Source organism: Glycine soja, chromosome 6 (genome assembly GCF_004193775.1).
Source record: "Glycine soja cultivar W05 chromosome 6, ASM419377v2, whole genome shotgun sequence".
NCBI lineage: Eukaryota > Viridiplantae > Streptophyta > Magnoliopsida > Fabales > Fabaceae > Glycine > Glycine soja.
This window is the reverse complement of record NC_041007.1, coordinates 6,921,264-6,933,546: the sequence shown is the minus strand read 5'-3', so window position 1 is coordinate 6,933,546 and position 12,283 is coordinate 6,921,264. Positions and strand designations below refer to the sequence as shown.

The 12,283-nt window shown below is 30.7% G+C and overlaps 1 protein-coding gene and 1 pseudogene across 1 annotated transcript; both read left to right on the top strand.

Annotated features, from left to right (window-relative positions):
* The first annotated feature begins 5,033 nt into the window (after positions 1-5,033).
* Positions 5,034-7,676, top strand: LOC114415182 (serine/threonine-protein kinase Aurora-1). The gene is made up of 9 exons (XM_028379766.1): positions 5,034-5,195; positions 5,336-5,458; positions 6,046-6,192; positions 6,276-6,371; positions 6,494-6,589; positions 6,688-6,784; positions 6,892-7,009; positions 7,094-7,166; positions 7,273-7,676. The coding sequence occupies exons 1-9, from the start codon at positions 5,151-5,153 to the stop codon at positions 7,372-7,374; spliced, it is 897 nt and encodes a 298-aa protein (XP_028235567.1). The 5' UTR covers positions 5,034-5,150; the 3' UTR covers positions 7,375-7,676.
* Positions 7,677-9,840: 2,164 nt separating this feature from the next.
* Positions 9,841-12,170, top strand: LOC114415181 (annotated as a pseudogene).
* Positions 12,171-12,283: the final 113 nt, after the last annotated feature.

Below are 12,283 nucleotides of genomic sequence, written 5' to 3'. Positions count from 1 at the left end.
TGAAATTATCTTATTGCCCTTAATGAATTAGCATCACCTTCCCCAATCCACTTGCGACATCTCTTTCCCACGAAGACTACTCCCTTCATCCTCCGCCTTGAAGTCGCACATCTTTGTTCCCTTCCTTCTTCGTTGTCAAAGGTAAGCTTCTTCCTTTTTGGCATGGGTTTAGGTTTTAATGGGGTTGGTTTCTAGTGGTGATAGGTTATGGTGGGGTAGGTTCTAACGAGGGTGCTTTTCGACGTGGATGTGATCGCGTTTTAGAATGCTCATCCCATAACCAAAAAATACTTTTGGAATAGTCTTTCCATAAGCAAAAAAATCTTATCAAATGACCTTTCCATAAGCAAAAAAACTTTCGGAATGAGCTTTTCATAAGCAAAAAAAGCTTCCAGAATGGTCTTTTCCGTAAGCCAAAAAAACGTCTGAAATGGTTGTTCTAGAAGTACTTTAGCTTAAGGATGGCTATTCCGAAAGTATATTTGTAAATCCATAACATCCTTTCTAGAAGTGTATTTTATATATTCCAAAAAGGAGGTTCCATAAATCAATACTGGCTTACAAAAAATCCATTATGAAAGCAACAACTGCAATCAAGAGTAGCCTTTTTGAAAATGTATTTTACATCTTCCAGAGAGGCCATTCTGGAAAGTACAATTTTGGCTTATGGAAGGACCATTCTAAAAGCAAAATTTGCAATCCAAAATAGTATTTCCAGAAGTACATTTTATACCTTTTAGAATGTTTGTTTTGGATAACACTATTTTTGCTTACGAAAAAGGTGTTCCATAAGACTTTTCCTTCCGAAATGATCATTTCGCAAGTGAACTTATTCCCTTACGGAAAGCTTGTTCCAAATATAGGTCCTTGACGTGAATGTGAATATGCTAAAACGTACCTGTGAAGTGGAGAGTTGGAGAATGAGAGAGACTTTTGCGGCATCTAGTTGAACTTGCTTTGTACCTTCGATGGTTGTGGAGAAGAAGGTCGGAGAAGAAGAAAAAAACAGGAAAAAAAGTTGTACTGCGGGAAGAGGCGTAGAATGAGAACAGGAGGTGCAAGATATACACAGGGAGGTACAAAATTCAATTGCCAACCAACCATAATAGTAAGAAGCCCGATTGGTGGAAGCATTATATCTCTTCTTAGCTATAATTTATACTTACTTGAGTAAAATAATTAGTTAGTGAGAAAATGTAACAAATGAATTAGTTGCATGTTGTTGGTTATGAATCTAGGAATTTGGGACATCTAAATGATTTTTATTCTAGCGATATGTATTGGAGAAACGCATCGAAAATAATAACAAAAATATGATTTACACACTTTTACTTTCTTCCTTTATGATGTTTCTCCCATCATGCTCTGATAATTTGGAGTTTTCATCCATCAAACTTATAATTAATCCTTTGCATTCTAAAGTTTTTGCTACTTCAACAAACAAGATGAGTTTTAGCCAAGTTAGTTCTCTCTCTCAAACCATACATTTAGATAGGAATTTCAAATGAATCAACCCAATCTATCATTAACATGTTAAAAATGAGAGTTTGGTTGGATGAGATTCATTTTAATATTGAGTTGAAAATTTCAATGAGAGTTGCTATTGATTCCTGTTAACATTCAAAAATTCTAAAGATACTCTTCATCACTAGTGCAGCAAAAGTGTATTTCTGTTATACAAAATGGTTGTGAAAATATTACACACAATTGAGTCATGATTCTGTTATGCAGGTGATAGTAAAAAAAAGTACAACACAAATGTGATTGTGTTGTGCATTGTACAACAAAATCATGTAACATCCTAAAATTTTAATATAATTATTGTTATTAGTTTTAGTGTAAAAATTATTAGTCTAAAAATTTATTTGAATTAAAATGATTAATGATAATATATATTATTATTATTTGGAAATATTGGATCATGCTATATTAAATTTAATTGAATTAAAGAAATATGATTATTTTAATTATTTTATTTAGAAATGATTGAGGTAGATAATAATTTTATCAATAAAAAACATCAGCTGATTGATATGAAAAATGATGATTATTTAATAACTATGAGAGATAATGTGACAAATCTATATACTAATTAAAACAAACAAAAGATTATTATTGTGACGGTAACTATTATAGTAGTAATATGATATTGATTATCTAGTTTGGAACAAATATTTGTTATATTTTAATTGGTGATAATTGAGAACGATTTAAATCTTATCATATTTTATCTTAATATATCTTGAAAGAAAATAAAATATTAGATATTGTTAATAATTAGATAAGTTTGGATAATAGAGTATAAAAATATAAAGAAAGATTTTGTCAGTCAACTCTATTAACAATATATCTTATGTGATTTAATCTTAATTAGATACTCTTGTAATTATACAAGGATAGATAATTCACTTTTCTTATAACTTTATAGACAAACTCTTTTAGAAAATAAAAAAAAAATAGTAGAAAGGGTAGGATTTAAGAAGGAAGAAACAAATAGAATTTTGTTATGTAGTGGATAGAGAAGAGAAAAATAAGTGAATAACTCAAATTATTATCTTTTGAGAGGTGAGTAAAACAATTTTTTTTAAAAATTTAATGCTATAATTCTTTTATGGACGATTTTCTTCCATGATGTTTTTGATATAAAGAATTCAGGCATTATAGGTGTTTTAGACATTTAGGTAGTATCAAATATATTATGGAATAGGTAAAATTTCTTTAACTAATTGATTTGTATTGTATTTGGTGCAGAGATAATATTTCCTCCCAAGACATAGCAGATTTCAATGACATTTTGTTATAGATAGATGTGTGGGAGCTGTTTTCTATTCAAATATCTGTGTCACTAACTATAAATATTATAAGTCTAACTTCCATATGATTCCTAATATCATTGGAACCAGTTTGTGTGTTTGTGATGATTATCAGAGTTGGGAGTGTATAAAGACAAAAGATTAGTTGAGGAGAATTGACATTCAAAATCGAGTCATTGAAGATTAACGAAAACCATAACATGAATGGCTAAAATGCAACGCAAAATCTGGCTTTCATATGATTTGTTAACACTATTGGAATTGGTTTGTGATGATCAAGGGAGATTGGTTTAACTGGTGACATCATGGAGACAATCATGCTTGGACATTCAAGAAGGTGAAACATAGATCTATTAATAATTCTTCACTTTGTAGCTACAATGAATTTTAATCACCCAGTGTTTGAATTAAATTGGAAAATGATAGTTAACAAAATAAATAATACATGTGAGGACCTAACAAATTGGAAAATATTGTTGCTGAGTATAGAAATTTTTTAGTTATTCGTTCATTCTATGGAATATGATTTGTTAAGAAGCAAAACTAATGGAATTACTCATGAGTTAGTTAACAAGAGTGACTCCATTATTTCCTAACCTCTATTATATTGATAATGTGATTCCTTATATTATCATTTAATTCATAATAAATGAGATAAACATTGTTTAGTAAAAAAAATATATATGACAAAAAAAACTGATATATGTATATGAAAAATCAACAAAAGAAGATGTAATTTTTAAAAAGATAAAATTCAAATTCCTTACTGGAGAAATTTCTATCTATTTTTTTTTTTTTTACGAAGGATGCCTATAGAAAACATTTATTTTAAAAACAAAATGCATCGAAATTTATTTTGAGGGATTTGTTTAATTAAAGTGGAAGTACAAAAACAATTAATTTTAATTAAAGTATTTTGTAATCTCAACTAATTAAATCTTTGTAAAAAAATAATTCTCTTTATTTATTACTTAACATATTAATTTTAGAATTGTTAAATCCTTTGAGAAATTAATAATATTTCTCCATAAAAGAGAGAACTTAATAATAAAAATATAATAAATATATTTTTCTAACTTTCTAAATTTATTTCAGTAAATTGTAAAGAAAAAATGTATCAAAATATATTGGGTTAAAATGTAATTTTCTTCCCGTTTTTTTTTTAATATGTAGTCTTTTTATTTTTAATTGAGACATTTTGTCTCTCACTTTTAAAACATGCCTAATTTTAGTCCCATACTTTATACTTTTTGATTGAGACATCTTATCCCTCATTTTTTATAAAAATTGTGATTTTAATCTCCTTTTTTAATTTTAGACTTTACTATTTTATTTTTTATTTTTTAATAAATTAAGCATGCTAGTAATTTAATATTTTTTTAAAAAATATTTGTTATGTGAGTAATAAATAAACATATATCAATCAACTTTTACATAATACATATATCAACATTTAAAATTGATCACAAGAATTGTAAACTTTTTAAAAATGGGAGATGAAATATCTCAATTAAAAAATATAGGAACTAAAATCATAAATTTAAATAAATAGAAGAATGAAAATCACATTTTACTCAATATATTTTTAAAATTTTTCAACAATTTTATAATTAAATATATAAATAAATTTGATATGATTTTTTTACACCAAAAGAAGAGCTAAAGTCTCACTCGAATAAAGAAGTATTAAATAAACATTTAATTTAATTAAATATTTAAACGGAGTGGCTTTAAAAAAGCTTATTAAAAACATGAAATGTTTTTAAATATTTTAAAAAATTTAATTATTTATTTCATTCTTAACGTGATAATTTATAGAGTTAAATAAGTTTTTAATATTTATAATATATTTCTTTTTCAATTTACATTAATACTAATGGTTTATCCTGACAACATTTATCAGAATAAGAATAATAATAATTAAAAAAATAAAAATCTAAACATGTCAAATAATAAAATAAAAAATATTTTTCAGATAATAAACTGAAAAAAAGATATATTACAAATATAAAAATATATTTAAATTTAATTTTTATTATGAAGAAATATTTGTTTATTTTGGGACATATATCATTGTGTCAACGAAAACGCTCCTCCCGGCATAGAAAAAAGACAAAATGAAAAAATAAAGATTTGAAAAGCGTAAAAAGCGGGATGGGAGAACACGTGGCCCGCTATCCGTTATTCGACCGTTGCAGAAAGAAAGCTGTTGAGTGGTGTGTTAATGCAAAACAAAACGCAACGCATCACAACACAGCAGAGGGTCTGTCCATTGAAACCACTCTCCAAAATTTCTCTCTCTCTCCATCCATCCATCTATTGCACACTTCCATCATCATGGCCATCGCAACAGAGACTCAACCTCAACCTCAGCAACACAAGGTCCCTCTATCTCTCTCTTCTTTGTGTCTCAAATCTAGGGTTTTCGTATCTCGAAATTAAACTACTCCTCTTTGGGAAATTAATTAATCGGCAACAAAACTTGGTGATGGTTCTGATTGTTTTGTTGTTCGTTTTTTCAGGATTCTTCGGAGGTTTCGGGTTCAGCTGCGGAGCAACGAAGGTGGACGCTAAACGATTTCGATATCGGAAAGCCTCTCGGAAGGGGAAAATTCGGTCACGTTTATTTGGCCAGGGAGAAGACTGTGAGTTTCAGTGTGCTAATTTCTTCTCAACTAACAATAATTGTGCTAATTTCTGTTGATCTTGTATTTCTCTGATCATTGATAGTTCGTAATTGTACTAATTTCTATGGATTATTTCATTCGCTCCTTGATTTATTTGCGTTGTCCTTACAATTGCTTGGGGAAAAGTTTGCTCGCGCTATTATTGGTTGCTTTGGCAAGATTTGTATGTGATTTTCGCATTTTTTTTTTCTCATAAATTTCACATTGAGGGTTTGAGTGAGAGACTGTTTAGAGATGTGTAGCAGCTCAATTTTTCGGAATTATTGGTTTGTGACTGACAAGGTATTACAGTCTTTACTATCACTGTTCTTTCTTCTAATAAAAGATTGCATTATGCATTTTCCACAGTTAAAGCCCAAAGAGCTACTGCATGAGCAATTGATCATTTAACGTGTCTTCACCTTACAGGATTTTCAAATTGTTGGTTTTTAAGATATAAATTGGTATCATGTATTTCCTTGTTGATTTATACAAATGGTGTCTCTTCATCTTATTGTTTTCACTTGTTAATTTAATTGTGAAACTAAAATGTGGTTTTGATACAGAGTAATCATATTGTTGCTTTGAAAGTACTCTTCAAGAGCCAATTGCAACAATCCCAAGTTGTGCATCAACTTCGACGTGAAGTTGAAATACAAAGTCATCTCCGACATCCCCACATCTTGCGCCTCTATGGATACTTTTATGACCAGGTATGGTTGTTTTGATGCTGACATTGCTGAAGAGGTTTAAATTCACTGTTATTGACATTTTCTGTGAAATAACTTCTTTGCAGAAACGAGTTTATTTGATTTTAGAGTATGCACCCAAAGGTGAACTTTACAAGGAATTGCAAAAATGCAAATATTTCAGTGAAAGGCGTGCAGCTACTGTAAGTACATATCATACACTACAGCAGCATTCTTTCTTTTCCTCTCCCCATTTGCTGTTCTTTGTGGATCACAAAATTCCATACTGAGTGACAAGTTAATGTTTATTTTGTGATTGAGGCAGTATGTTGCATCATTGGCCCGAGCCCTTATATATTGCCATGGAAAGCATGTAATACATAGGGACATTAAACCAGAGAACCTGCTTATTGGTGCACAGGTGATCTCCTATACCCAGGCTGCTGTTTCTTATATGGTCCTTTTGTCTGTTATCCTCACCTTGTGCTCATTATTATGTTAACATATTTTCATTGTTAGGGTGAGTTGAAAATAGCAGACTTTGGGTGGTCAGTGCACACATTCAATCGCAGGCGGACCATGTGTGGCACACTGGATTACCTTCCTCCTGAGATGGGTATGCTTATGCCACATGAATCACTCATTCAAATATTTATGTGTTACTCTCTGCATAGGATGATGCACTACTATATTTTCTTCTAAACAATTTTGATATTTCAACAGTGGAGAGTGTGGAACATGATGCGAGTGTGGATATATGGAGCCTTGGTGTCTTGTGCTATGAGTTTCTTTACGGAGTCCCTCCTTTTGAGGCTAAAGAACATTCTGATACTTACAGGAGGTAAGCACTAAGCAGTTGAATATAAATTAGCATTAGTACCATGCACAGACTATTTGAACATTTGTAAACCCTTCGATTTTGCAGGATAATACAAGTGGATCTGAAGTTCCCTCCTAAACCAATCGTGTCCTCAGCTGCAAAGGATCTCATTAGTCAGGTATTGCGTCTTGTAGAGTTGTAGGCACTATGGTTTTTTTGACAAGTTCTCTCTCTCAAGGATTGCTTGAGTAAACTCTTTTTTCTAATTCTTTTTTAATTAACAGATGCTGGTCAAGGATTCCTCTCAGCGTCTACCATTGCACAAACTCCTTGAACACCCTTGGATTGTTCAGAATGCCGAGCCCTCCGGTGTATATAGGAGCTAGTGCACCTCATTCTTTTATTGTATTTTCTTAATCGTGGAAATCATCAAAAATAGCAGCTGCTTCTAAGTATTTGACAACATTTGGTATAGAGATGATGCAAACTATTTGAAGAAGTTAGTTGCTTGCTGGGTTAAGAGAAGATTTTATATTTGTTAAAACATGTAGCCGTTTGGTTGAGATGTCACTTGTTATTTGATTGTAATTTCCTACTACCCAAGGCAGAGCTAATTATTTTGCGGTAACTCCAAAAGGAGCCGCCCGTGTTATCATCAATATATTCTTAAATCAGGGGGTCACGACTACACACAGAAACTACTGAATTTTTATAATTAACACAGAAATAACTGATGTTACGGTGCTTTTTTGCATAGAGGCTTATATCTAATGCTAAAATTCAAGGATCTGTAAGTTATATAACACTGAAGATTAGAAGAAGGTAAAGAAAAAAGGGATCTGTAAGTTATAAGCTGAAGTATAAGATGGTAAAAAAAGTAAACTTGGCTAAGTCTGTCGAAATGAAGTACGGGTCAGGGCAGAAATTACTGTAGGGACTTTTGTCCCAAAATATGTAATTCGCCGAGGTGTCCTTGAAAGATTAAAATACAAAATTTAATCTTTGAAAGTATAAAAAGTGCGACAAATATATCAGATCATTAACTTTTTTCCGTCACCGTTAATAGAATAGCCTAAGTTGGTCATCTCTAATAATATTTTTTGACTTTTAAATATGAAAATACAAAATTTAGTTTCCGAACAAAAAAATAATTTGAAAAAATTACAATGATTACGACAAATTTTTTTAACAAACTCATAAATTAAATTGAGTCTAAAAGAAAATAGAATACTTATTTTATAAATTATAAATAATTTTTTACACTCTCATGCTCGATGAAAGGTTCAAGTAAAAAAAATGTTTATTGTAAAACATTATAATTAAATTAGATCCATGAATAATTTTTAGAAAAAATTATAATTGCAATGACACTTTTAATTTGTAAAAAACACTCACCTCCTTTGGAACGATTTTTTGAAGGTTATGATTTTTTAAATGATCAGTCAATAAAAAATAATTATGTATGATTTTAAAAAATTTAAAAATCAACAAACTTTTATTATAATTTGTAATTTGATATCATTGCATATACTAATAGACATTCATATTTTATTATGAAAATTTATAACAAAATTAAATAAATAGTGCTTGATTAAACAGAAACAATGATTTTCTTATCATTTTATAGTAAATTTTTTTTGTGTTGATATCATTTATTCAAGAGTTAACAACCAAATAATTAATTTTTTTAGTAGTTGAAGAAAAGTAAGAAGAATTCACCAAAGTAACAAAATTTTACTTTCATTTGTAATATTTTATGCATGTCTCAACCGTTAATGAAACTTAAAAATTATATAATAGAAATAGACACTTATTGGTGTGGTACATCTCTCCAAAAATTTTATCTCAATAATTATAAATTTTTCAAAATTATAATAATTAGTCACAATCTCTTATTAACGTCCGGGTATATTTGTTACATTTTTACACTTTCGAAGATTAAATTTTGTTTCATCTTTCAGTGACTCATTTGTCGACGGTGTGAAAAGACGAAAAGTAAAAAAAAATATTATAAAAAAATTTGCCCTTATGCTGACAATTAGATATGACCACGTTGTTAATCATTTTAGTGACAAATTTATCCATTCGTATCACGTAAACTATTTTATTAACGATGACGAACGGAAGTTAAGGTCGGATATATTTATCACACTTCTAGAAACTAAATTTTATATTTTCATATTTGAGGAATATATTTGTCAATAAATTAGATTAGACATTCAAAGACAAAATGACTATTTACTAATAAAGTTAAGGAATAAAACTACTAGTATTTTAAAAATTTTAGGAATTGAATCAATTTTAGCTAAATTTGCAAGGACCTAAAAGATACTTTAAATTTTATTAATTCAATCATTAAATTATCAATTGCAGTTCTTGCATTACGGAATGGAGTTGCTGCAACCGTCGTTTTGTTTTGAGTTTGGTTGATTCCATATGTATTACATTGAATACTTAGAAGGAAAGTTTGATCTTAATTAATATTAATATAAATGAATATTATTTTTTATGTGTCTTACTAATTCCCTTAAAAAAAGTAGTGCGAATTAAAAATGGATTTTTTTAAATTAAGATCATATAAAAACTCATTTAAAAATTATAAGACAACAAATTTTTACACATTTTTTTTATCAACAAATCCTAATTTGTTAGTTTGGTGGAAATTTTTTAAGCATTCTAATATTTTTTTGCCTTTTACTTCCCTGAATATTTCCCATTTTTTATTTACAATAACGCAATAATTTTTCATAAAGAAATGTTTACATTTATTTCGTCAACATATAACCGTGTTAAAAAAGGTTATAAAAAAAAAAAGAATTGTGAAAAAAGAGAGAGAAAAAAAAAGAAAGAAAAAGATTTGAAAAAGCAAAGAAAGCGGAATTGGAGGACGTATCCCGTGCCATCCGTTATTCGACCGCTCAAAAAACTAAGCCGTCGTGCCGTCTGCCGGGATTGCAAAACACAACGCAACACAGCCTCTCAACTTTCTCTCTCTCTCTCTCTCTCTCTCATGGCCATCGCAACAGAGACTCAACCTCAACTCCAACACCACACGGTTTCCATTTCCCGCTCTCTGATTTATTTGTATTGTAACCGTTGCATTCTTCAATTTTAATTTCGTTTCTTCCTTTTCTTTTGTCCTAACAAATTGGCTGAAACCTAAGAGCTTCAATTTTAAGAGCATTGTTGTTGGTCGAAGTTAAACTATCTTTTTAAGAGCATTTCACAAAAATGATTGAGACTCTTGGTAATCCATTACCAGAGAGAAAATCAGATTTTCACAAAAAGAGTTTTGCTCAAAAACTTTTATAAGATGTTTTGAAAAAAATTAACCTAAGGCCAAACCTCTGTTTCTTTTGAATTCTTGTGATCTTGACTTTGATCAAACTTGAATAACTTTCATTTTTGGCATCATCAAAACTTCATATAACATATGCTTCTACAATTGTAGCTTCTTACCTTTGCGTTCTGGAGGTATTTCCTGGCCTCTAACTCAGGAATCTTTTATCTCCTGCTACCAGAGGGAAAGTTAGTGCTATTCTTGGTTTCTTTAGCTAGATTTATGTGAGATTCTTTTCGTCCTCGTAAATTTCACATTGAGGGTTTGAATGAGAAACTGTTTAGAGGTGTAACAGCTCAAGTTTTTTTGGGGTTGTTGGTTTTACATAGTTTAGGATGAGAGCCATTGCATTGACATGACCAATGTTGATCTGTATATTTCTGAAATGGTTATGATATAGTATTGTTGTTGATTTGCACAGATAGTTTTCCTTCACCTTGTTTTCATGTGTTTATTTTATTGTGAAACTGAAATGTAATCTTCATACAGACTAGTCACATTGTTGCTTTGAAAGTACTCTTTAAGTGCCAATTGCAACAATCCCAAGTCGTGCATCAACTTCAACGTGAAGTTGAAATACAAAGTCATCTCCGACATCCCCACATCTTGCGCCTTTATGGATACTTTTATGATCAGGTATATTCCTTGTTTATGCTGAGATTGTTGAAGAGGGTTAAGTTTACTGCTATTTACATTTTCTAATGTAATAACTTCGCTGCAGAAACGAATTTATTTGATTTTAGAGTATGCACCCAAAGGTGAACTTTACAACGGAGTTGCAGAAATGCAAATATTTCAGTGAGAGGCGTGCAGCTGCTGTAAGTATATATCGTACAACAGCTCTGGTTCTTTACTCTACCTAAATACCATAGAATGTGGATTACAAAAATCCATTACTGGCTGATGTAATTTTTTTCCTCACAATTGTATCGAGATATTAAAGAAGCAAGTAAATACCGAGTTTAAAATAACATCTGACTTGAGTAAAATTGAATGTTCAGTAGCTTAGTCATGTGTGTAGGACCGGGGAAGAAGTTAACCCATCTTTGCCAGGCTACATGCTTAAGTATTCCACTTGAACATTCTTCTGAGATTGACATGCTGATGTTTATTTATTTTGTGATTAAGGCAGTATGTTGCATCATTGACCCGAGCCCTTATATATTGCCATAGAAAGTATGTAGTACATAGGGATATTAAACCAGAGAATCTTCTTAATGGTGCACTGATGATCTACTATACCCGGGCTGCTGCTTCTTATATTGCCCTTTTGTTGTTCTCGTTGTATTCAAATTATGTCGACATCTTTTCATTGTTAGGGTGAACTGAAAATAGCAGACTTTGGCTGGTTGGTGCACACATTCGCAGGCGAACCATGTGTGGCACACTGGATTATCTTCCACCTGAGATGCGTATGCTTATGTGACATGGACCACTTTCAAAATACTTCTTGTTATTCTCTCCATAGAAAAAGGCACTACTATATATTTCTTCTAAACACTTTTGAGGTTTCAACAGTTGTGAGTGCAGAACATGATGCGAGTGTGGATATATGGAGCCTTGGTGTCCTGTGCTTTGAGTTTCTTTATGGAGTCCCTCCTTTTGAGGCTAAAGAGCATTCTGATACTTACAGGAGATAAGCACTAAGCAGTTGAATATTAGCATTGGTATCATGGACAGACGAAACAATTTGAAAGTACTAGGGTGCTAGTGCTACTGAATCTACTGTACTCCATGCTACTTTCCGTGTTTGGTGCCTTTTTTAATAAACTACAAACTATTTATAAACATTCAATATAAATTTGCAGGATAATACAAGTGGATCTGAAGTTCCCTTCTAAACCAATTGTATCTTCCTCTGCAAAGGATCTCATTAGCCAGGTTTTGCGTCTTGTAACACTTTTTTTTTTGTCAAGTTCTCTCTCTCAAGGATAGCCTATGATGAGATACTTGTT